The following is a 25,889-nucleotide window of genomic DNA, read 5'->3' on the forward strand; positions in this document are numbered from 1 at the left end:
GGTTCATTTCCTAGCAGCAGACACTCTCCATGTGTGCCATGTCAGTGAACATAGGGACACAACCCCCACATAAGCACCACCGATGGTTTTCTGTGCGCTCAGATACACCTCTCTCTCGATCATCTATTTCTCCTCCATAGTCAGGCTCTGTGGGGGGCACTAAAACTCCCACTGCTACTGGCTCAAAAGCATAGGCAATTGGATGCCTGTCCTCATTGGTGGGTCTATCCCATTCGTCCATATCCATTTTGTTGAGGCAGTAAGCTAACTGTGAGGCTATGACAGCCGCTGTGTAAACAGCATAGAATGTTGTACCAACCATTGTTGTGATGTCATCATTTTCTGAAAACAAAGATGGCGGCGCACAGCTGAAATTAATGCAACTTGTTTGTGCTTTATTCTGAATAACGGGTCATATTTCTGACTTTATTTGTATTTATGGTATATTTAAATATTTAACTAGTGCTATAGACATCTGTTTTATTTGACTGCTTCATTTCCACTTTAATGTTGGTGGGAGATTCCTGGAAAAAAAAACATTGAATCACTTAATCTTTGGATTCATACAAACCCTCGTACCAAAAAACCTTGTGTCAAGGCATTCTTGAGATATCACGCTCAGAGTATTCATGGACTTGACCTTTGACCTCCAACATCAACTCACTTCATCTTTGAGTCCATACAAACACTTTTTGTAGCATATGCGTCAAGCCGTTCTGGAGATATAATGCGCAAAGCATGAGAGATGGCTGTGACTTTTTTATTTTGACACACAGGAAACACTTAAACAGAATGTGTAGTTTTAGGGAGCGCCAGATTGTATGCAGTAGAAGCTGAGACAGTTGGATTCACAGGTGATACCTGTGCCAGTGTTCTGATTAGCCCAGGAACTACTCTGGGAGCTTAACGAGCGCAGCTGGCTTTAGGCCATTATGACATCACAGCCATTCAAGTCTATGGGGGAAAAATTAGCTTTTTAACATTTTTAATCCCCTATTTCTCAAAAAGTATAAACCTGAAATAATAACTCTCTTGCCCCACTCAAGACCTTCAGGGCGGTTATTTCAACATGTCTGTACGTTAAGCGGTTAGAGTCGCATTCACTCTTGAAAAGGTAAAAAGAAAAGGTTATAAGAAGAAGAAGCAGCCAGGAGATTTCAAGATAGTGGATTCCATCCACTATAATAAGAAGAAGCCAGGAGATTTCAAGATAGTGGATTCCATCCACTATAATAACTTTGTTGAAGTGATCTGACATTTTCTAGCAAGGTAGCAAGTGCACAATCAAACATAGAAAATTAAAGTATTTGGGTTTAGCAACAATTGAAATTTACTGTAACCTAGAAAACAGTATCCATTCCAAAATCTTTATTAATATCAGTATCCCTGAACACACAATGGCACAATAAGTGACTTTTATGGGTTGTTTTCACACTCACTACCTTACATTGGCAAATTAAGATTTCCTATATGTTAAGTTCCATGTTGGTTATTCCTGTACTTGGTTTTTGTCCTATACTAGAATCCTTTTTAGGATCAGTATCAAAATAATTTAGGCAGGTATTATATTGTCACAAAAAGTTGCTAATTTGCTTTCAGAGGTGAAGTAAATAAAAATGTTTTTGGACAGAGTCAGATACTTGAATGTGTGTGAGTGTTTGCGGGTGTATATGAGTGTTTAATCCTGGATGATTAGGCCCTTGGTTTGGCATGCTTGACATAATTTGGCCCTTGGGCCAAACTATTTTGGGACCTCTGGTGTATACTAAATTAGCCATAAATTACTCATGATCTACTTTTTCTTCTCCTTTAGTTTGCCTGATTTGCTGATGACTTTAATAACTACTGCTCGGACCAAGGATATGCATCATTGGGTTCTAGTGTTGCCCCTCTTCCATCTGCAGTGTGGCATGTCCAAACCCTTTGAAGCTGTCCCTCTTATCAGCAACCCCAAATATGAGGCATCCTGGGCTGGTCTTCAAGGGTTAAAACTTGCCAATGCAGTCTTTTCAAGCCAGGAAAGAAGGTGTTCTTTTGTTCGTTAAAGATGATAAAATGTGATTCATTTTCTCAATGTCTGCAAATTAATTAAACATGTCTGATAAAACTGACATTTTTGTATGTGACCTCTCCTGCACCTAGCTTCATACTGAACTTGATGAAAAAAAACCCACATCTGGCGAAAATTGATAATCTCCTGGCACGGTCTGTCATGTGCCTGTTGACTTTGGAGGACGTGATTGAGTGCAGCACAGTGCTCAGTGCTGAACTGATCGACCTGCTGCATGTCTTTCATATAAAAGCCCCCTCGGAAATTGCCTACAACAACTCCACTGTGAGTTTTTCTTGAGCTAGTTGGTATCAATGCTCATGTTTTCTTTGGTTCAATTGGTTTAATTACGGCAATATAGCCAGCCCAATAAGTGGGAGTTTTGTTTTGAAATGTTAAGATTATAAGTACAGTCTGCAATTTTAATCCAACAGACTTTGTGCAGAATGCTCCTCATGGATTCTAGCAGTTTAGTTTTTTTCTCGTTTGTCGTTTGTACAAATGCTGTGGTTCAGACTGAGCCATCACAAACTCCATCAAATCAACTTGTCTCGGGAGCATGGAATAAAAGGGTGTATGTTGAGCTCAAACTTAAAGTAAAAAGTAAAGTAAAGTGACTGGTATTTAACAGATGCTTTTATCCAAAGGGACACAGACTCGCGATAGTTGTTAGTTTGTATTTTGTTATGATTGTATTCCTTTTACTTATATATTTTTTTCTTTTCAGATTATATCTGATACTCTGACTCACATTCAGAGTAAACTAATTGAACATAAATTCAGGTAATTCACTGCAGTTATACTGATCATATCTACTGTACATGGATGAATTCAATGTACTCTGCTTCTACTAAACATTCAATCAATTGAAACTGAAAAGGAATCCACTATTAAACTCAATGTCTTTTCCAGTTGTTTTAGTGAGGTTTATGGGACTGAATGTTTAGCCACTTCAGTGAAGGTGCTGGAAAAAGTTTGCAAAGGAATGCGTTACACATACAACCAAAGCTTTGTTGATATCCCTGTTGCCTGCATGAACCTTGTTGGAGCGGTTTCTGACTTCACCCTTTCACAGGTTTGTTGAAACATGTCACAGTAATCATAGAATATATGCACTATCAACATGAGGGTTTAAGTATTTGGTGATTTCTGTTCTTAAACAACAGTGACTGAACTTTATGGTCTGCTTCTGTGCATAAATGGTGTACGTGTGTGTGTGTGTGTGTGTGTTTGTGTGTGTGTTTGTGTTGTGTTGTGTTGTGTTGTGTTGTGTTACAGGAATCAGATAAGAGGGACACTCTGAGCACACGCAGCCTGGAGCTCCTGTCGGATGCCATGCAGGTGCTTCGCTCCTGGATAAGCCAAACTTTCAAACAGAAACTGCTGCGCTCATTTATTTCCCTTACATCAGCCACCCTAAGCTCTGAGATTGAGGTAACACTAAAAACTTCCTGGATCCTGTATTTTTCTGGCAAATTGTAGAGCATTGCACACCATTATATAATACCCTTGCTTTTTACATCAAAGTGTTTTGGTCTGTTTTGTCTTTCATATACTGTATACACAGGAGAGATGTTAAATTCTTGCTATAGGTAGGGGATTTCACACAGCAGCCAATCAACAACCAAGCCTATTCCCCGTCAAGACCAAAATCACTAACAAAACATCACCAACAGTACAGCCTTCAAGAGCATTTTACTGGGGTTATCTAGCAAGCATGCACATTCCTTCATAGGTGTTTCATTGAATTAGGCCCACAACACCTCCAGAAGGCTCAACAGTGATATCTACCGTCCCAGACCCACCCCCCTCCACACTCATGATGGGTTCTCTACCAACAAATACTGTCAAATTATTTGATCCTCTTTATTTATTCTTTGTTCATGATCCGATCAGCAATGTAACCAGATAAACCACAATCCCTCAATGCGGGCACCGACATATACCAACAAACCCTTCAGCCAATCCACTTTGTTGTTGTGGCCGTTTATGATCCAATCAGCAATATGTGCACACAAAATGCAAACCCTTGAGGAGGGCATCCACAAATAGCAACAACCTCCTCAGTCATTCCTCTTCGTTGCTGTGGCCGTTTATGATCCAAGCAGCATTGTGATATAATGTTTTTTGTTTTTTTATAGTGTAATTGTAGTATTTGGTTTATGTACAAACCTACACTATTTTTAAAAATTTTAGAAGTTTTAGAGGGAAAAGCTTAAAATGGCATAGGGCTGAGCGATAAATCGATTTTATCGATTAATTCAAATTTGACGTTCAGGTCGATTTATTTGAATGAAAATCGATTTTCTCTTAAACTTCCACCACCGACGCGCTCCCATTGAGCACCCGTAGTTCAGAGTGGGCACGTTGTTTTCCTAGTTCCCACACACACGCAAACAATGTGGCAGCGAACAGCGAAGAGCTCGTTCCCAGGAGAGGCACAGTGTCATCAGTTGTTTGAAAATTGGTTTGGTTTTGCGGCGTCAGATCCAGAACAAACAAACCCCCGCTGCAAATGTGTTTAAAGGCTGTTGCTATCAAAGGTAACTACAGTAGAAACATTTTCAAACTATCCTGTATGATAATGCTGGCCTTAGACCATACGATTTTTTAAGAAATTTAGCAGTTGGCAACTAAATGTCCAAAGTCGGAAAGAAATCATGGGAGTTTTACTGCGCGGAACACAATCATCTATCATGTAGGCTATGTAAGGTGCCAATCCTAGCGGTTTTAAGTCTGAGTCAAGATCTTGACGTTACGACATATCAAACGTGTTTGATAGCCTGTTATCGCAAGTCTTTTAGTCTTGGCTCATGCAAATAGTGGCGTGGGCAATTTATAAAAAACAATAATAAGCTCTCTCCAGCACCAAACAGGAAGGGGCAAAGTGGTTACAGCCGTAGCCTAGCTAGCCTATATGATTATTTCTTATTTACTTTATTAGAAATTATTAGTATTTCACGTGACCGAACAACTCAATAACCTCCCTGAAAATACTTCTTCGGATCTAAACACTTCACCTGCGCATGCTACTGTACATGATCTAATTTGATGCCGACATAACACTGCAGGTTAGGGATGTCACTAATATAGCAATGCTGCAGAAGCACGAAAATTTGAGGCCCTACTAGGGTAGTATGGGTCGTTTACAATCCTCATTGAGTTCTCGTTGATATCTGGTGCATGATGGAAAATAATTTAAAGGAATCTAGTTGCAGTCTTGTATAGTGACGATACAAGATTCCTAGTTGTTCAAATCATAGTCTGTGTAATCTGGGGGAGGGTGTGATAGCCTACTGTAGACTTTCAAAAGTCTTCTGATATAAGCCTATATGCCTTTTTTCTTGTTGTACTTTCACCCCAAGGGTACTGGTACATTTATATCAAATCAAAACAGGGAAAATCAAAACAAAATAAAGTCTAAACTTGTTTTGGACAATTTCTTTTGTATCAAGTATGTCATTAGTGATTTGTTTTTAAATAGGGGAAAAAAACAATTAAAATCGGAAATCGGATTAGGTGTGAAAAAAGGAGCATTTTTTTAAGCCATATCGCCCAGCCCTAAAATGGCACCAAATCAGTCGGAAATACGGTGTTGTTAATGTTGTAAATGACCGTTGTATTGCGAAATGGCTGGTTGTTAATGCTATATCTATACATGTGCACAAGTGTACAGAGTGTATTATCTGCAAACATCCATAATTTTCTGAGAAATGAAGGCTATTCCATGTGAGAATTGCCCAAGACAGTTCAAATCTCATTTAATGCTGCATGCTACTCCCTTCACAGAAGAGTGTAAATGGACTTTAACTGTAATAGAGTGGGAGGCCCCAGTGCACAACTGATCAATAGGACACATTAGAGTGTCTAGCATGAGAAACAGATGCTTCATTGTTGCCTCAACTGGCAGTTGTGTTTAATAGCACCCACAAAATACCAGTGTCAGTGTTTCTAGTATTGACCTGTGACCTAACCCGTTTTGAGATTGTAGAGTGGTGAGTCAGTTCAAAGGAAAAACAGAGGATGGGTGCCCTCTTGACAACCACACTGAAATGATCAAAAAGGACACGTTGTTGTTGTTTGTTCTTAAGTATCGGTATGATGGTTTAATGCACCCTGTTGTGTTTTTATACTTAAAGGTACACTATGCAATATTTAACCTTTACGAAGCCAATTTGATGGTAAACGAGCTTGTAATAGGCAAATCATTCACCTAGTATAGCTATACAGCATAGACGTAGCAAGTCCCTACAGAGAAAACCAGCCATGCAACTTCCAAGAACGGCCACACGCCAAATCTCGTGAGAAGCGTGAAACATTACCTTTTCAGTACATATAACTCTTTGGAGATCGTTTTTGCCTGTTGTTAATCCTTCACCTCCACAACAAAAGCACTTGCATTGTGTACAGGGGGGATAAGTCGCGAGAAGTTTGCTTCCTATAATTTGTTTAGTGTTTTGCCCTTTTATCTTGACAGATTTGGAACAATATAATCTCTCTTAGTTTTGAGGATGAGGAGTTCACAACTACATGGAGACGCATGTTCACCAGAGATTTTGAAGGCAAATTTCGACAGGTATGGATTATGAATGGATATAGAATATCTTTATGGTATTTTACTGCAAGGTGTCCTGATCGTCTTGCTGTCATTTGTTTGCAGGAGGACCCATTAGATCAGGTGGACGTCTACTGCTCCAAGATGGAGAAGTTGACTGACTCTCACCCGCATATTGCCAAGAGCATAGAGAAGTGTGCTCTTGAGGCGGTCACTGCCCTTTGCCAGGTATCTCACCTCAAAGCTTTAAAACATATATTCTATTCAAAATTTGTGTCTGGTACTGCAGCATTGGGATGTGATCATGGGGTATGTTTGAAATTCCTCTGAACACAATTGGATAGAACTAACTAGAGCTTTAGGGTGCGAGTTTGGCAGCGTGTTTTGCCGACAGTGCATGCACACTGTGGCCTGAGTCAGATGCACAAAGTGGGCAGAGTCAGGCGGAGGTTAAAAGATTTGTCTAAAGTCGACCAATAGATTTTAAGTGTAATGCGCCAGACGATATTACAGTAGCATATACCAATATCAAATATCAATAATGTTGCGCATCTGATCTGTATAATTTTTCAAATAATATTATGTAGGGTTAGCATGTTTTCCGCTCCATCTTCTTCCAAGCAATTCACTTCCGACCAGGCTATTATTTTGTTAATCCATAGCAATACGATTTTAAGCAAAATATATGCGATAATTATCTGAGTCGCGCTGAATCGTGTTTACCGATAATTTCCAGTGGAATCCCGATGGGATATATCGGAACGTCACATATTACCAACCGTCCCGTATTTCCAACCTCTTACGTGTATGTGTCACTTAAAATTAATTTCTATACAAACCAAGATGGCGGATTCCTAAAGAAATGCAAGCACCCACACCATAAATGTATCTAAATTAGCTATGTACCAAAAATTACATTTTACCGTGACTCGAAGAGCTGTAAACTGTGTTGTAAGGCTGCGTGTACAAATCCGCTTGGAGCTCCAGTGGAATTTTGATTTGCGACGAGAATTCTCGGGCTAACCGTTGATGTGCCGTGAGAAAGGTTGGGAATAGGCCCAGCACTAAACTCCGAGCGTGGTAAACAAAATCGGATATTTCAGGCAGTAAAAGCCACGGTAAGAACCAAACTAGATTTTGTTGAAATCTACACACCTATGGCTACTGAAAAATGTAAGGTTCATTTATCAAATGTTATTTTGAAGTATTAAAAAAAAGAATTTTCGAACAAAATGGTTGATAATTAGCACGTTTATGATAGCTTATGATAGCTCTGTGGTGATGTAAATTTTTTTCAACTGTGATAGGCCTCCAATTGTAATATTCTATCCTCATCTGCCGTTCGTATTAATTAGTAAGATGTGCAAAAGGAGATGAATGAACGGAATGAATTAAGTTCAAAATTAAGTTTTGATACATAGGAAGATTGGTTTGTCTGCCTTGATTCATATATCGTCACTGTCTGATGAATAACACGTATGTCCAAAATCGTTACTTTTCAGGAAATAAAAAAAAAATTGTGTTTCAAAATAATTGCACATCGTGTCATCAAAATCAGTACAGTGTCTATTTATACAATCATTCACTTACTTGTGTCATAGTATTATTCAGGTTTTACCAAAATTAAAGGCACACTATGCAATATTTACACCTTTATGAAGCCAATTTGATGGTAAACGTACTTGTAATAGGCGAATCGTTCACCTAGCATAGACGTAGCGAGTCCCTACCGAGAAAACCAGCCATGCAACTTCCAAGAGCGGTGCCCCGCCAAAACTCGCGAGATAGGGCCCTTTGAATCAGAATTGAATCGATTTGGAAATCAGTGTTCATACCCAGCACTGTTTCTCATTATCACATACTGTCCAGATCTTCTTTCTTGAATACTGTACTGATGTCATCTCTGAATAGGTCAAGTCAGAGGATGCTGTCTTTAAAAGGGTAAGCAACATCACCTGGAACTGGAAATTTGGGAAGCTTGTGTCCACAATGATCCAGCAATCCTGGCCTAAGGGCAAAGATAGAAATGACCAAGATGACCAGGAAGTGGTCATTCGACATGTCTTGGACTGGAAGGCAGCCAAAAACGTTTTTCAACTACATGGTAACATTCCAGTGATCATACTCCCATATAGTGTATGGATGAATATTTTATGTTAACTCTACTAATAGATGAATGAACATAGGCATTGAAAACAACATGTAGTAGCTTTGCAAGCCTCTAATACAAGCTCTCTTTCTTACTCATGTAGGCAAAGAGCAGAAGCTCATTGATCAACTCACTGATGATGCCAAGGAGAAGATCACCGTGGCCATATCCACATTTTTAGCTGTCACTGATCAGTTGATCAGAGGTGACATTCCGATGAGGCTCCTGAACTACATTTTGGAGAAGAGGGCCAATTTCATGGAGTTACTCAAGACAGGTGAAAGGAAGGCAAAAAAATCCCTGTGGCACATGGTCCCATAATTAGTAGGAGCAGTTCCATCAGCAGTAGCAGCAAGTCTTAATTTTTCAACTACTCTTAATCACATCAATGTGGATCAGTTATGGTTATGGTTATAGTATTTAGCAGACACTTTTGTCAAAAGCAACTTACAGAATATGAACATTAAAATAGTTAAAAATGAACAGGTTTGAAAACTATTGGTAAGCCTACATTAAGCAAAATAGCAATAATAACAATAATAGCAATAACAATATCAAATATCAGAAATATACAAACCATAACTCTAAGATAATAAATTAATGTTTTAATAATTAAGTGTAAGCTGGACAGATGAGTCTTTAAACCCCTTTTAAAAGTCCCAAAGCTATTGCAGGAATATATGTGTGTGTGTAGAACTATATATTTCCTTACTGTACTTCTGCAGAGTGTCTGTGTGGAGATAAACGACTTAAAGATGACAGTGCCATGAGGAGATTGCTGCAGCAAAGACAGAAAGAGGTTGAAGCTGTGTACCATGAGAAGAAGCTAGTGGATGGCCTACTCAATATGTGCCAGAAGTTGCAGGAACACTTAAAAGGTGTGTGTGTGTGTGTGTGTGTGTGTGTGTGTGCATGTGTGCACAGTTACATGTTGATTTTGTGTTTTGTAAATATTGAAAATGTTAAGAATTATTTTGAAAATGAAAATGGAGCACACGTATGTTTTTTTTTTTCTGAGTAACAAAAATTCTCAACATTTCAGTTGATGTTGAGGAGCTGGACCAGAGCAATCAGATCGACATTGAAATTATGAACTTGAACCATTTCATGGAGGTTCATTCCTTCGGTCAGCTCTCGGCTCCTCTGGCAGGAGTCGTGACGTTTTTTGAGTTGAATAAGGATGTGAGGGAAATGGCAGAGGTTCTTCACACATTCAGAGAAAGTTACATCTTTAAGCTCTGTTGGGACTGGCAGGCTCGTGAGTACACCAATGATGAGTCTGACCTAGAGGAAAGTGACCTGGAGCCAGACATTGTGGTCACCCCTGAAATGATTCACGATGAGATCTTTCAGCCTTGCTACAGCAGGTATCAGCAAATTTATGCCCAGTTGAAGAACGGCAGTCTCCGTCTGGAGCAGGTGGATGTGTTGTTCAAGGATTATAAGGGCAAGTATGAGGACCTGGCAGCCGATCTGGACATCATGTGCTGCATTGACCCAGCAGATGACAAACGCTGGATTGAGAGGAAAGTACAGCAGATTGAACAGTATCATGAGCTTCACCTGGCTGTTGAGTCTGCACAGGTTGTTCAAATGGTCAAAGAGACCCTCTGTCTTCATGGAAACTTTCTTGTTTTGGATTTGCTGCTCGAAGTTGTAAGTAATTAGAATGAATTGTGTAAATCTACATACATGCTATTTTTCCCCAATGGGGAAAAACATGATTTGTGCACAATTCTGAAATGTAGTTGTTTTTGTCCCCCACAGACAGATGAAGACTTTAAAAAGGAGTGCCTTGACCGCATTGATAATGAGATGATGCAGGCCAAGACAGTTATGGTGGACATCACAGAGACACGCAGATTATGTCTCCAAGAACTTGGCCTCAGAAAGAATTTTGTCATGTGGGTGAAAGAAGCCCTTGAAGGTACAGATGTTGGTGACAACAGAACATTCTCCGTTTTGAGTGCTTATTGTCTGTAGAAAACCATCCAAACTTATACTTGAACATCCCTCACTGTCTTTCCACATAGACATCAATGAGTTGAAAGTCTTTGTTGACTTGGCCTCCATTTCTGCCGGTGAGAATGACCTGGATGTGGACCGTGTGGCTTGCTTTCATGACGCTGTGCTCGGTTACGCCCCAATGCTGTATGAACTGAAGCCTCCGTCAGGGTTTACAGATTTTAAAGATGTGTTGAAGAAGCTCTGGAAGGCTCTGGACAATGATCCAAACCTCCCAAAGAAGCTGGTGAGTTTTCTCTCAAGTATTCACACATTAAGAGTAGATGACATGTTAAAGCAACACCAAAGAGTTTTTTGCACCTTAAAATAATGTTTCCAAAATCGTTTCAGTGGTTCATCAACTCGTAACAGGGTGAACGGCACTTCTGCATTCGCTGCGCTGCCCTCTATCGGCTAAAACCGCACTATGTAAGTTTGCCAGATCAGGTAGCGGATCTGTAGTTCGATGGAATGAGACATAAGAAACTACAAATTTGACTTGCATCTGAAGTCGCAAACATCGTACTTTCATAAAATCATGTAACATATTCTACCTTGTCTGTGGACATTGTTATTTGCAAAGCTGGTGCTGGATAAACAAATTGTGCGTTTGACAGAGGAAAAGTTCTTTGGTGTTGCTTTAACTGTGATTATCGTTACATGTAGGTAAAAAACAACTTTCAATAATTGCTAACAGCTGTAAATTAGATGTAATTAAATTTCTTCAGTCTTTACTTAATGGAATCTCTCATCTCTCATTTTCTCAGCGCGACACAGCCAGGCACCTGGAGTGGCTGAAAACAGTGAAAGACAGCCATGGCTCAGTGGAACTGTCCTCACTCTCCCTCGCCTCAGCTATTAATAAGAAGGGAATTTACGTTATCACTGCTGAGAGACTAAAGAAGGTTGGGTTGTGTTTTATGTGCTTTAGTATGAATTGGTCAGATTCTAGGGATACATTCATACAGTAGCTAAAACATTAAGTTAAATGTTTTCCTATCATTATATCATGAGGATCAACAAATGCAGAAATATATGATCTGCATGTGACCACATGTATTAGGCAGAAAAAAACTTTTTCTTTTTAGTTTACAACAGGGGTCTCAAACACCCGACCCGCGGGCCAAATCCGGCCCGCGTCCGGCCCAATTCCGGCCCGCGACGTATGTCAAAATAATAATGTAATCCGGCCCTTGAGACTTTTTAATTGTGACAAACAACGATACTGATTAAAATAGACGATAGTTCCAAGTACGGTGACAAATCTCATTTGTACTCTGCTCCACTATGTGCTAGACATCCAGAGCTTAATTCAAACCCAAAATCGCTGCGCAAAGTTTTCAGGAAATACTTGTATTACACGCGAGAAACACAAAGACGTGCATTTGTAATGACGCGGAAGCGATGCAGGCCATAGTGTTGCATAAGTTGAAGCAGAAATTAAGCAGAAATAGGCCTACACCAAATGTTGAAAAACGTTTACGTGTTATAGATAGGCTATGTTATTCACCTATTCTAAATCTGAAGGAGAATATCCTTTTGGAGATTATGATCGATCGTCTATTGAATGGAGGTGCATCTGCGTGTATACGACGGTGTCCACTAAGCATACCATGCTTATTTCGACCCTCTGCCCAACATAGCTTGGAGGTTGCAGTGGTAATCGTGATGATAGTGTCCGTAATGGACGTGGTACAGACAGCAGGGCTAGTAGAAATAGGGCTCTAAACTACAAAGTCACCCGCAATATGATGCGAACTTCTGGGTACTCCGATTACCCGCGATAGGAACTCATTTAACCAGAATACTTTATTGTAGGCCTTGTGGTTTAGAAACCATATACATCTTAGGTGTTGGTATACATCTTAGGTGTTTTCCTGTTAATTTGTTATGTGGGTAATATGAAAAAAGTAAAGTAAACCTGCTCAAATATGTTCATCCAGTATTTATTGAAAGGTGCATAATTTGAGGTGCTTGCCATCCAGTGGCAAATTAGATGGGTAAATTTACCCCCTTCATAAACTTTTTTACTCAAAGATTTTTACATTTACAGTAGGACTTTATCTCTGACCACTTTCAAGCCATGGCCTTTTGAAATTTTTGAAGTTATTTGAGGAAAATATTTTTATTTGGTGTGAAACACACACATACCTGTTTTTATGCTTTTCATTTGTTTTATAATTTGTATTAATATTTATTTTATCATTATTTTATTTATAAGCTAAGGTTGCTAGCACAGGTGTCTAAAACTAGATAAAAACACTTGCACTTTCTGTTTGCAGTTTTGTGTGGTATTTGAAAAAAAAGAACATTGCATTTTCAGAAATAGCCGGCCCTCCAATCAGATGACGTTGGCAGAATTGGCCCCCAGCTCATTTGAGTTTGAGACCCCTGGTTTACAAACTTGTAAACCGTTGAGAGGTTAATTGGAAATAAGAAATGCATGTATATGCATGCAATAATAATAATAATGATGGTGTCTTTTAAAACTATGAACTTAAGGAAAATGTCTTGTCTTGATTTTTTATTTCATCTTAATAAGATTTCACTTGTTTCTACTAAAGGACCCTTAGGAATAATAAGGCGAGAAAAGAATAGATTGAGAAGAAAAGCACATTTGTGAAATAGCCCTTTTCTTGTCTAATTCAAGTTCAACTTAAGTTTTCAAAATACTGTTTGTCTTCTCAGTATATTATTATATTACATTTATATTTACATTTGGCTGATTCTTCTATCCAAATTGACTTACGCAAAAAGGGAACAGTCAAGGTACATAGCGACTAGGACATGTTAGTGCAGCAAAAAATACTACTCAGACAGAATAGAATGACAGTTAAATCAAAGTTAAGTCAAGGGAAGAAGAATAGATAGTCAGGATGGAGAAGAAGGTTGTGGTAATTGCTAGATTAAGGATGTTCTGTTGTTAGTAGTGCATGTAGAGGTGGTACTCTAGGAAGAGTTGGGTCTTCAGGAGGTTTTTGAAGGGATCCTCCTGCTCTGTTATTATCTTGCCTTCTCTCCCAATGGTCTCTTAAAAGAAACAGGTGAAATCCAAATTTTGCTTTTCTATGGACATCAAGAGGTCACAAGATCATTAGCAGCAGTCAGTATAGCCAGTCATCCAGTCCCTAAACATTCCTATTCTAGTCTAATTAATTGTTGTGTTGTCTTCCAGCTAAGCCTAGACACGGTAGTAACACTTCAAATTCCAGAGGAACATGAAGATGGTCAAGAACTGAGACACTACTCTCTTGAGGACCTGCGAGATCTTCAGAACAAACTCATGCTCATGTCTGGGAAAGGGGACCAGGGTCAGAGTGAGGTTGATCTCTTTGCTGAGGTACACACAGTGAGATGCAGGATTACTGCAATTTATTGTTATTAGGGGTCTTCCGCTATCTGGTATATTTAATCTATTTAATGATCAACAGCCAACGTTTTAACAAAATTGTGTCATTTTCATACCTGAAAATGAAAATACTATAGCCTATTCCAACCCTGAGTATAGCGGACAACTAGTATTTACAGATTTTTATTCAGAAATAGCAACATATGCTGTGGAGTTGGTCTTGTGCGCAGTCTATTGACTGTGAGAGAATTCTGCGGAGAATACCTGCTTGGATGACGCTAATGTCACCGGTATGCAAAGATAATGCTTACAGTAGTGGCCAGCTTCAGGAAATCTCTCTTTTAGCTCTCCACCAGTCGAGAGGATTCGTATATAATAAGGGGATTGTCTACCATATAGGCGTACATGTTCTGTGTGTTTACCAGACTGCAAACTTTTTTTTTTTAATTAACCGTGACTGAATCAGCTAAAACTCTTCTTATAAGTTGTTGGTTAAACCGTGAATTAATTCTTATAAAATTGTTATACAGTCTGTGTCTTAGTAATTATATTAATGTCATCTATGTGATGAAATATGTAAGTGCTATGTAAGTAATTATTTATGCACTTCCTCAGGTCTTTGCCAGTGTGCAGAGGTTGGCGGTAGCATTCATTGATCTCTACGCTGCTGGCAATCCATTGTTTCGTCAGTGGCAGGCCAACATTAACTGTAAAGCAGAGCAGGCAGGAGTCATAATAGACTTTGGCCTAGGAAGCGCAGTCAGCATGATCATAGTGGAAGGAAGTCCAGTTGAGCAGCTGCCAGAACTGTGCAAGAGGATGGAGACATGCCTTAGCTTCTGGAAGGACTTCATGGACAAACAGCGTTCTCAATATTACTATCTCAACTACTTCACTGCTGAGCAGATTGTCTACCTTTGCAGTAAACTGACACAGAAGAGCATAACAAAACCTGATCAACAGACCCTTATGATGCTCTCATTCATTAAATCAGATTCCAACTTGTCCAACCTCAGAGAGGCTTGGCACTCTTTGCAGTATCACTTACTGACAGAGTCCCCTGAGAAGAACAATGATATTGAATTTCAAACTTTTATTGAGGTTCCCACTTCTCAAGAAATCGGTAAACCTTTGGAAGCTGAATTAGACTCCAACTTTGATTCTGTTTTCAGAAAGATGGAGACTGTTCAAGGCCCAGGCCAACTGGATTTGATCTGGAATGCCTACATGAGAGATATGAATGCCTTTCTCCCAGATTCTCTTGATGTTGGACGTCTAGGAAAGCTGCTTGAAATCTTAGCTAACCAAGTTGATGAGGATAGCGGTGATGAGGAAATTATGATTTGTGAGAAGAGAAAGGGAGCCATTCAGCGAGAGTTGCCACAAGGACTGGTTGCTGGGCGTCCAAATCTCATTGTGTGTCCTGCTGCTGAGATCCTTACCTCCTGTATTTCTATTTACATGGCCAGTCAGTCAGAGGCCCTTCCGACGTATGATGAGGTACTGCTTTGCAATCCCGAAACACCCTATGAGCAAGTTGAATTGTTTCTCCGCCGCTGCCTGATGGCAAAATCTGACTTTGACACGAAAAAGATCTACACCATGCTATATGTAGACCAACTCCCCTATGAGGCCAGCTACAAGGTTGAGCAGTTCTTCCACAAGCAGAAAATGCAGAGTTCAGATGACTACCGCCTGGTTCTCATCTGTAGTGCTGATCGGGAACATACCTACATCCCCTCTGCCTTCAGTCAGTACCGACTGCACATGGTGCCTCAGGAGCACCTGGGAGACATACAGGAGTACCTGACCTCTCATTACAGAGTTCCCTCAGAACAGTCCAGTGCAGCTGCTGTGTTCAAAAAAGGGCTGCGTGTTGGGTTGGTGACCTCCAAAAGAGCAGGTGTAGGTGAGTAGATAGATAATTTGGAAAAATTTTGTGTAATAAGATTTTTGTGTAATGTGTGTAGTATTTTAAGAATATATAGCAAATGTTGACAATGAACATGAAAGTCCTTTTTATATGTCTTTATCTAGGAAAGTCACTGTATATACAGAGAATGTATGAGAAACTGAAAAGGATTACCAAAAAGCCATCTCTGCTTAAGTGTATCCGCTTGATCGAGCCCAGGGTGGATGAAAACATCATTCTTCATTCATTACTCGAAAGCATGGAGAGAAAAGACCTTACAATCTTCCATTTTGATGTCACCACTTCAGTAAGATTATTTTAACAGATTTTATTGAATTTTTAGAAAGTATAAAGAGGCATTAATGAAGTCTTTTCATGATTGGCTTTTTTTGTATCAGTATCTACTTTTGCCTAATACATATCTTTGAGCCATGTTCAAATTATTTAAATATTTTCTGTTGTGATGTGTCCCAGGTGCAAAAAGGGTTGCACGAGTTCCTCTTCAAACTTCTGGTCTTGCAGTACTTGATGGATTCTGAGGGAAGAATGTGGAAGTGCAGCAACAATCATCTGTACATCATTGAGCTTTTGCAATCTGATGGAAACTTGAGGAATGGTCCAACAACTGTGAGCACATCCTAAAACTTGCTAGAGTGTAATATAAAACTGTATTTTATATACCGGTACTGTGTTAACTGTATAAAAGTGTATTAAGATTTTTTTTAAATCTATTTATCTGGTTTGTCTCCCAATAGAACACAAATAACTCTGCTGCCTTCCTGGATGTGTTCCCAATTATCTACTGCCGTCCTCCAAAAGAGGTCCTTGAACTGGAGATGAGAATTGATGATGGTTTTCATCCAGCAGATCAAGAAGACCCTCTAATGGATGATCAGGAATTCAGAAGTGAAGGCTTTCAGCGACCATACCAATACTTGATGCGTTTCCATAACCGTGCCAACCTGGATGAGTTTACATACAAAGGAGTAGAGGGAACTCATATACAATGTCTTCAGATGATGTTTGTATATTGTGGTATTATGGATCCTTCTTGGGCAGAACTGAGAAACTTTGCCTGGTTTTTAAATTTACAGCTACGGGACTGTGAAACATCTGTGTTCTGTGATGCCTCTTTCACAGGGGATACATTGCAAGGTTTCAAAAACTTTGTGGTGGACTTCATGATTCTCATGGCAAAGGACTTTGCTACTCCATCTCTCAGCATCTCAGATCAGAGTCCTGGAAGGTTCGAGATGGATCTTACCGAGTTGAACGAGGCAGATCTGGCTCCATTCAGGATCAGAAAAAGATGGGAGTCAGAACCACACCCTTACATCTTCTTTAATGATGATCACATATCCATGACATTTATTGGCTTTCACCTTCAACCAAATGGACAGAATGGGGTTGATGCCATTGATCCTTCAACACAAAGAGTGATTAAGGGGAACATCATGACCATAGAGCTGTATGAGGGCCTAAAGTTGAACCGAGTCCCTTTTAACATGGACTTTGATAAGCTCCCAAGAGGAGAGAAAATTGAACGTCTCTGCAATGTTTTGGGAATTCAGTGGCCTCTTGATCCTGATGAAACTTACGAGCTGACCACAGACAACATCCTGAAAATGCTTGCGATTCACATGCGCTTCCGTTGTGGGATCCCAGTCATTATCATGGGAGAGACTGGATGTGGAAAAACTAGGCTGATCAAGTTTCTTTGTGAGCTTAGAAGGAGTGGAGTGAACACAGAAAACATGACACTTGTCAAAGTACATGGGGGCACAAGCTCAGACATGATCTATCAGAAAGTGAGAGACGCTGAGGCCATTGCTTGCACCAACAAAGAAAACTATGGTTTTGACTCTGTCCTCTTCTTTGATGAGGCCAACACAACTGAGGCCATTAGCAGTATAAAGGAAGTCTTGTGTGACAACACTGCACTGGGAAAAAAGCTCAATCCAAACACCGGTTTACAAATCATCGCTGCCTGTAATCCATACCGGAAACACACAGATGTGATGATTAAGAGATTGGAATCTGCTGGTTTGGGGTACAGGGTCAGGGCTGATGAAACAGAAGAGAAGCTTGGGACCATTCCTCTTCGTCAACTTGTTTATCGAGTTCAAGCTCTGCCCCCCAGCATGATACCATTGGTCTGGGATTTTGGGCAGCTAAATGACCAGACAGAGAAAATGTACATCCAGCAGATAGTCCAGAGAGTGGTTGAGAAGCACTCCATTAGTGTAGGATACACAAGCATAATTACAGATGTCATGGCATCATCCCAGAAGTATATGAGGACCAGAATGGATGAGTGCAGCTTTGTGAGTCTTAGGGATGTAGAGCGTTGCATGCAGACATTTGTGTGGTTTTATAAAAATCACCCAATGCTCCTTGGTGAGCTGGAAAAATACCAAAGAAACCGAAGACCTGGACCAAGTGAAAGAGCTTACAGGTTTGATAATGATAGAAACCCAGTACTGTGGTCCTTACTAATGGCAATTGGAGTGTGTTACCATGCTTGTCTAGAGGATAAAGAGAAGTACAGGACAAAAGTCAGTAAATACTTCAGAGAAGTCTATACTCCAGGGAAAATGAATGAAGAAATCTCCCTCATGCAGGATCTGATGTTGAGCGGAGTGCCACTTGGGGATACTATTGCCCGTAACAATGCCCTGAAGGAAAATGTCTTCATGATGGTGATTTGCATTGAACTAAGAATCCCCCTTTTTCTAGTGGGAAAACCAGGAAGCTCCAAGTCTCTTTCCAAAACTCTGGTAGCTGATGCCATGCAGGGTCAAGCAGCACACTCAGATCTGTACCGTAAGCTTAAGCAGATCCACTTGGTGTCCTTTCAGTGCAGCCCTCACTCCACTCCAGATGGCATCATCAATACTTTCAAACAGTGTGCCCGCTTTCAGGAGGGCAAGAACCTCAAAGAGTACATCTCTGTGGTAGTTCTGGATGAGATTGGATTGGCTGAAGATTCTCCCAAAATGCCTTTGAAGACCCTACACCCGCTATTGGAAGAGGGATGCATTGATGATCAACCCTTGCCCCACAAAAAGGTTGGTTTCATTGGCATATCTAACTGGGCTTTGGACCCTGCCAAGATGAATAGAGGGATCTTTGTGTCCCGTGGAGACCCTGATCAGAAAGAGTTGATTGAAAGTGCAAAGGGAATATGTTCATCTGAAGCAATGGTCCTTGAGACGGTGAGGGACTTCTTTCAGCCATTTGCAAGGGCTTACTTGAATGTCTGCAAACGCCAGGGAAAAGGCTTTTTTGGACTGCGTGATTACTACAGTTTGATCAAGATGGTATTTGCCATGGCAAAAACCTCTAGGCAAAAGCCTGGTGCAGAGCAGATTGTGGAAGCAGTACTGAGGAACTTCAGTGGAAAAGATGGTGTGAATGCAGTTCAAGTCTTCACTGAAAGGCTGCAGCTCAAACCCAACCTGGAAAGTATCAATGCCATTGAGCTTGTTAGACAGAATATCACAGCCATTGGACAAGATGAGGAATGCCGTTATCTGCTCGTCTTGACCAAAAACTATGCAGCTTTGCAGATCCTTCAGCAGACTTTCTTCACTCAGAAGACCCAACCAGAGATCATATTCGGCTCCAGCTTTCCAAAGGACCAGGAATACACCCAGATTTGCCGAAACATCAATCGAGTAAAGATCTGCATGGAGACCGGCCAGACTATTGTGCTACTGAACTTGCAAAACTTATATGAAAGTCTGTATGATGCCCTCAACCAGTATTATGTCTGCCTTGGAGGGCAAAAATATGTGGATTTGGGGCTTGGCACTCATCGAGTGAAGTGCAGGGTGCACAAAGACTTCAGGTTAATTGTTATTGAGGAGAAAGAGATCGTCTACAAGCAATTTCCCATTCCCCTCATCAACCGTTTGGAGAAGCATTACCTAGACATCAATACTGTGCTTGGTAGTGAACAAAAGGAGATTGTCAAAGAATTGGAGAAGTGGGTGAAGGCATTTGTTTCTTCCGATAACAGTCAGTCACTGACCATTCAGGTGCACAAATACCAGCTCCCTGATGCCTTCATTGGCTATCATTCTGATACGTGTGCCTCCGTCATTCTGCAAATAACAGAGAAGTTAAAAGACAACATGACAACACCAGACTACCAAAAGAGAGTGCTTGAAGAAGCCAAACTAGTCTTGCTGAATTGCACAACTCCAGATGCTGTGGTTCGGCTTGACTGCACAAACTTGTCTCGTGTGGAGAGTCAGCACCTGGAGAGGCTCTATTTTGAGGAACAGAAGCACAGTTGTTTGACTGACTTCATCTTCGCTCAGATCCAGCAGAAGGACAGACTCTCTACCTCCTTTACTGAGGTAACATCAATCGAGTCATTTTGTATTACATTTAGCCAGCTGTGAGGGAGGCTCATGAGTCATGAGACCCCTAATAATCTATAATTTTGTAAAGATGATATGTATGGCAATATGGACACATCTAGATAAGGCTATGGCCATGTTATTAATCTGTTAGATATGTTAATTTTAAGGGAATTTTAAATGCTTTATGCTTTTTCCCCTGCATATTTTATAGGTTACCACATTCTCCAGACTGTTGACAGCATCAGATCTGGGACAACTTCAAGAAGCCGTGAGATGTGTTGAACTCCTCTCTCTACAACAGTTTGACACAGAGTACTCCTTCTTGAAGAAGATCAGGTTGGACAAATATGAGCATGAATGGTGATAAAGAACCATGTGGAAAGTTGTACATTTGCATTTGTTAAATTGTATTTCTTTTGCTAGAACTTTCTTGGATACTGCTCTTGGGTCAAAAATCCTTATAATTCAAACGGATTTTGATGAAGCCACTCACAGTTCAAACCTCATCGCTTCAGCAAAGTGAGTCTTATACTAAGTAACTTTTGTTCACTTATAACTCTTTTGTTTTACCTAGGAAATGATGTGACAACATTATTCCTTTTCAGATACTCTGCAATTAATGAAATTAATAAATCAAAACAAGAAGTTGAAGAGACCGTGTTCGTCTATTTCATTACCAAACTGCCCAGGGTTGAAGGAGGTACCTCATATGTTGGGTTTCATGGAGGTGAGGCATATGTTTTTCTCTTGTTTTCCTTTTTCAAAGTTTTATGTTACAGTTTTCACGTATGACCTCTGCGACCTCTGTTCTCATTAGATGCACATTGACCTGCAACGCCCATATATGTTTATTGCTCACAGTGCAGCAGAAATGTAGGCATAGGCCTACTCCGCTTCTTTTGCCTTATGTTCTAATCTGTTATGTACAGTATGACAACACGCATCCTTTGTTAAACCTAAATGCATTTGAAATGGGGCCTGACATGGATGATAATGAGTTTAAATTTTCGTTTGGGAGCAAAATTACTAATCAGAGTTTTGAGGTAGACCAACCAACAAAATGGTTTAGCCTGTAGCAGCAGGCATGGAGCCACGTCAAAATAATAGTGGTGTGCAACAAAATCAATTCATATTTTGTTCTGTTTTGTAACGGCGTTTAAACTATTCTCCTGAAATGAGATTAGCTCGCAATTCTCAGATGGCGCTGCGTCGATTTCACACTCTTGACGCCTGGGCACTTAGATAATCAAAAGAATGAGTGCACCTGCTAGTCTGGGCAAATCTCGAAGAAACAACCTGCTCCATCCTCATTGAAGGCGACGGGTTTAGGGCACATTTCGCCAACGTTCGGAGGTCCTTTGCTGTAGGTTAACGGACCGCAGACAACAGGTTTGTGTTTCTGATTCACGTCTTTCATCCTCAGCAAGCAGCCCGTTCACTAATGGATTTGTGAAAGCAGACGCAAAGTGGATGAAAAGCGGATGAAAGTGAAAGCAAACGGGTTGATCTGCTGCATTCTAAAGAATGTTTGATGTGTTGTGCGTGGCGAAGTAGTCTAAGCCTATGTGTTTATCAGCATAAGTTATGAAACGGTAAAGGCCAACAAATCGATTTTAAAAGACATAATTTATGAAGTTTTTTTCTCCTCTCTCTCTCGTTTTAGCTTCGCGTCGGGTTCGCCCTGTCGGGATTTTCATCTCATAATGCTGATATTGAATTTTAATTTCTGCCGTGTAGGCTACTGTGCTTGAAGTTAGCTGTGGCAGACTAGTTTTCATATAGTTTTAACCACAAAGCCTGTCTGTCTACCTAAGGCCTACTACATAGTTTAGTTAACAACCTTTCATTTTCACCTCCGTGAACCTGGCGCCGCATGTCATCTAACAAATACGGTGACAGTGCTAAGAGATGAAAAACGTCGGCATGCTTGGTAAAACACCAGTCTTGCACGTAATATTGAGCTAAATTCTTAGAGAAAACATAGCCTACTTGCTCTCCATTGAGTGTTTTTACTTGTTAAACTCATGATGTAACCTGGCGCGGTATGAAAAAAGCTAAAAGTTTTACTTTAGCAGGAGAGTAGGACCTACAATGTTACTTTGGGAGGAAAGGGAGAGGTGTAATTTTGATTTCATTTTGAACTGAAATATTCAACCGAAATATTAAACCTTCAAGCTGCATCCTCTTCAATCAGCATCAATGTCAGTAGGCTATCACATGATTCCCTGTATTTTGTACATCTGCCCAGGGGACTATTAGAGGGCAGGCTATTATCATCAAGTAGGCCTATACTAAATAATGTAGTCAAAATTATAATTATTGGTTTAAGTTATAAACAAAACACATACATGTACACCAGTGTTGGGAGTAATGCATTAAAAAAGTAATGTAATTACAGTAATGCATTGCTTTTTGCTGTAATGCAGTAATGTAAGGCATTACCAATACAATTTCAGTAATATTTTACTCGGTACAATTCTCAGTAACTGAAGTAACTTTGCTTTTTAATCCAAAATTGAGAAATGCTCAATTGGCACCAGAGAAGATCATCCAAGAATTAAAAAAAGTAATCTATGCTGGTCCTGGAATTTGATTGCCTAGTTTAGATGACTGTAGAAAGGGAATTTGAGTTATCTCTGCCATTCATGCAACAGATATAACATGGTTAGGCTATAATTTATCATTTCAAGCAGTGAGAATAACTAAAATGTTGCTTTTACAGACAAAGATCGTAGCCATTATTCTCAAACTATTTGCATTAAGTTTACACCACTGTAAGTGGAATGATAGGCAACCAGCAATGATGACAACCATTTAAAGTCAACATACAATTTCACTATGGCTATATTTTACTACGTATATTAAGTTGTGAGTGACCTTTGGCCTTTGGGATCTATTGAGAACACCAAATCCATATTTCCTGTTATTTTGGTGAAAGTAATGTAAACATAGTGTAATGCCCTACAATCCAAAGACAGTAATATTGTAATGTAACAAATTACTTTGAGATGACAGTAACAAGTAATAAATAATGCATTACGCTTTTGAAGTAACTTGCCCAACACTGATGTACACTGAACCAAATCAATGGTTCAACGTCATTGTTGGCAAAATGATCATGATGGCCTTTTTATTTCAGCCCTCTCTATGGTTTAGTCTTGTGTAGGCCTAGGCTACTTTGCTCTTCTATAAATAAATACGTTTTCTTTAGGCCTTATAGGCTGTATTGTAATATGCTATAATGTATGAAGTATATGTATCTTAATTTATTGAGTTTCCATAAAATGGAAATCAACAGATGTCATCATTTAAGGGCCATTTTTATGAGTGGACAGAATAAAAACAATACATCTTACTCAAAGCTGACATTGAGTAAGGGTGTTATTAAACTACATTTCATTGGTCGTGTTTCTTTTTTAAATGGTTTGTCTACTGCAATCATATGGGAAAAGTAACTTTATACTGCAAATCGTTTTTTGAATTGAGAATCGTTTTTGAATCGAAAATCGATTTTGAATTGAATCTTGAGCCCAAAAATTGATATTGAATCGTATCGTGACATTTGCTGAATCATGCACCCCTACAAAATAAATTGCTATTTTCAAATCACTGACAAGGCTCAAAATATTCGTACACTTCGGTGGTAGGGTGGATAGGGTCGCTACAGACAATCCGAAGTATTGTAAACTTTGAAAGTGTAGAGAGAGGTTATAACGGGCTGTTTCTGAAGGCAGCACACTGTCTTACTTCTTCCAGCATTGTGCAGATCTGGGTGAACGTGATCCATGTTTGTATTGTACGTTTCAGCCAGAAGTTTGTCATGGTTCTAAAGTGGTCTGTGGTGTCAAAATTCTCAATTCAGTTTTTGATACACTCTCATGATCTTACCCCATAATAGGCCCATGGAGATCAGTTCACATTGATGACTTGCGGAAGTCTAAAGACATGGTTTCTGACATCAAGGCTTTAAGGAACCTCACCATCAGCCAGCTGTTTGAGGAGAAGGAGAAAGATCGAGCTGAAGGTTTGATTACCCACCTCCTTTGCATACCCCTGCAGTAGTAGTAGTGGCATTTCTCTACACTACTTTCACAATTTTCACACTAAATTAAAATTCCCTTTATTATGTGACAGCTATGGAAGTGGAAGACATGTACTCAGAGACAAACCCAGAGCCCATGGAGCAGGAGGAAGCTGTAAGTGTTAACCCTGTCACCAGACGCTTATTTTCTGATCAATCTGACGAATCACTGTTAAATTGGCACTATGGGGTTGAAGGAGGGATTGTTTTTGTTTGAATTTTGGTTGATTTCTTATCTGTTTTTGATGTTGCTTTCACCCCACTACCTTGCTTGTAATGCATATAGCAACCTGGTGGCTGGGAGAATATTCTAGACACCACAGCGTTGGTGCGCAGCTGTGTGCAGAGCGCAGTGGGCATGCTCAGAGACGAAGCGGGCGTGCGCAGCACCAGAAGAGTGGAGCTTCTGCTGATGCTGATGAGTGAGAGCGAGGAGCTTAAAGGTGAGAACCCCCTCATGGTACCAGACTGACTGTGACACCACAGGTTATCATCATAGTCACAAATCAAAGTACTGTATGCTGACAAAATTACAGCCTTGGAGTTCATATGTGAAGCCATTCATATCAGTAGTGTTTGTCCTGATACGTATATGTGATTTTTGCACTGAAGAGTGTCCAAAATCTCCTTAATTTAAATTGAAGATGGCACCATAAAGGCAGCTATTGCGTGTCATGAAGAAACTGCAAAAGTTGTTAAAAATGGATTCTTCAGTCACTTGTGTTGAAAAATCAGAACTGACTTCAGATCGTTCATTCATATCTAAAGCTTACTCTCCCATTCTTCTTGGGGCATAGTTATGATATGAAATCAAATTATTTTGGATGATTTGTCCAAGTGGGAGCATATAGAGGTTGAATAATGCTGCTTTCGAGATGTCTCGTAAATCATCGTACACTCACCCGTACAACATGTACCAATGAGTGGCTTTAGGAACGCCTTTCTCTCGAGCCACGAGGGGCATTAGCAGGAGGCTAGTCATTGTTATTGTTTTGTGCTACATGTAGCCTCTAGCTAAACGGCTGGAAAACAAATTGTTACATTGTATTGCAGGCACAGCAAGACCGTGCAATGCATGAATTGGTGACCGGATTGAAGCAGCAATGTAATCTAGTGTGTAAGAGCATTACATCAACTTTAACATGACCAACATGTCATCTCATCTCAACTATGGGCGCAGCCATGTTTGTTGTAAGGTCGTACGTCCACCTCGGGGTACCCTCAAGTACTCCGAGGTAAAGTGGGCGTGCCTGCCCAAAATGACGCAAGAAAGCTGGGTAATTTACACTTTCCAAATCGGGCGGCGGATTTACGAGACATCTCGAAAGCAGCATAATAGTGGCCCCAAGATCGACCCCTGGGGAACACTACAGGTCAAGGATAATGGTGTTGAGGTTCAGTTGCCGATGGCAACAAAGA

At 40.1% G+C, this 25,889-nt stretch overlaps 1 protein-coding gene across 3 annotated transcripts in view; it reads left to right on the forward strand.

The window, feature by feature from the left end:
* Window positions 1-25,889, forward strand: part of LOC143102394 (E3 ubiquitin-protein ligase rnf213-alpha-like) — a 55,546-nt gene that overhangs the window by 9,981 nt on the left and 19,676 nt on the right. For all 3 annotated transcript variants that reach the window (XM_076265942.1, XM_076265940.1, XM_076265941.1), the window contains 25 exons: window positions 1,814-2,026; window positions 2,143-2,335; window positions 2,778-2,833; window positions 2,963-3,125; window positions 3,329-3,484; window positions 6,528-6,626; window positions 6,711-6,833; window positions 8,517-8,709; window positions 8,858-9,031; window positions 9,480-9,632; window positions 9,797-10,410; window positions 10,522-10,681; window positions 10,788-11,005; window positions 11,526-11,663; window positions 13,934-14,098; window positions 14,723-16,016; window positions 16,145-16,326; window positions 16,494-16,646; window positions 16,775-20,383; window positions 20,601-20,725; window positions 20,813-20,908; window positions 20,995-21,116; window positions 24,288-24,413; window positions 24,524-24,585; window positions 24,757-24,913. In XM_076265942.1, coding sequence (XP_076122057.1) covers window positions 1,814-2,026; window positions 2,143-2,335; window positions 2,778-2,833; window positions 2,963-3,125; window positions 3,329-3,484; window positions 6,528-6,626; window positions 6,711-6,833; window positions 8,517-8,709; window positions 8,858-9,031; window positions 9,480-9,632; window positions 9,797-10,410; window positions 10,522-10,681; window positions 10,788-11,005; window positions 11,526-11,663; window positions 13,934-14,098; window positions 14,723-16,016; window positions 16,145-16,326; window positions 16,494-16,646; window positions 16,775-20,383; window positions 20,601-20,725; window positions 20,813-20,908; window positions 20,995-21,116; window positions 24,288-24,413; window positions 24,524-24,585; window positions 24,757-24,913 — 8,744 coding nt within the window. The remainder of the gene's footprint in view (window positions 1-1,813; window positions 2,027-2,142; window positions 2,336-2,777; window positions 2,834-2,962; window positions 3,126-3,328; window positions 3,485-6,527; window positions 6,627-6,710; window positions 6,834-8,516; window positions 8,710-8,857; window positions 9,032-9,479; window positions 9,633-9,796; window positions 10,411-10,521; window positions 10,682-10,787; window positions 11,006-11,525; window positions 11,664-13,933; window positions 14,099-14,722; window positions 16,017-16,144; window positions 16,327-16,493; window positions 16,647-16,774; window positions 20,384-20,600; window positions 20,726-20,812; window positions 20,909-20,994; window positions 21,117-24,287; window positions 24,414-24,523; window positions 24,586-24,756; window positions 24,914-25,889) is intronic.

The sequence above is a fragment of the Alosa pseudoharengus genome, unplaced genomic scaffold (assembly GCF_046254945.1).
Source record: "Alosa pseudoharengus isolate Yale_2024_CS ecotype anadromous, Long Island Sound unplaced genomic scaffold, YU_APseudo_1.1 YU_APseudo_1.1_scf_4, whole genome shotgun sequence".
NCBI lineage: Eukaryota > Metazoa > Chordata > Actinopteri > Clupeiformes > Clupeidae > Alosa > Alosa pseudoharengus.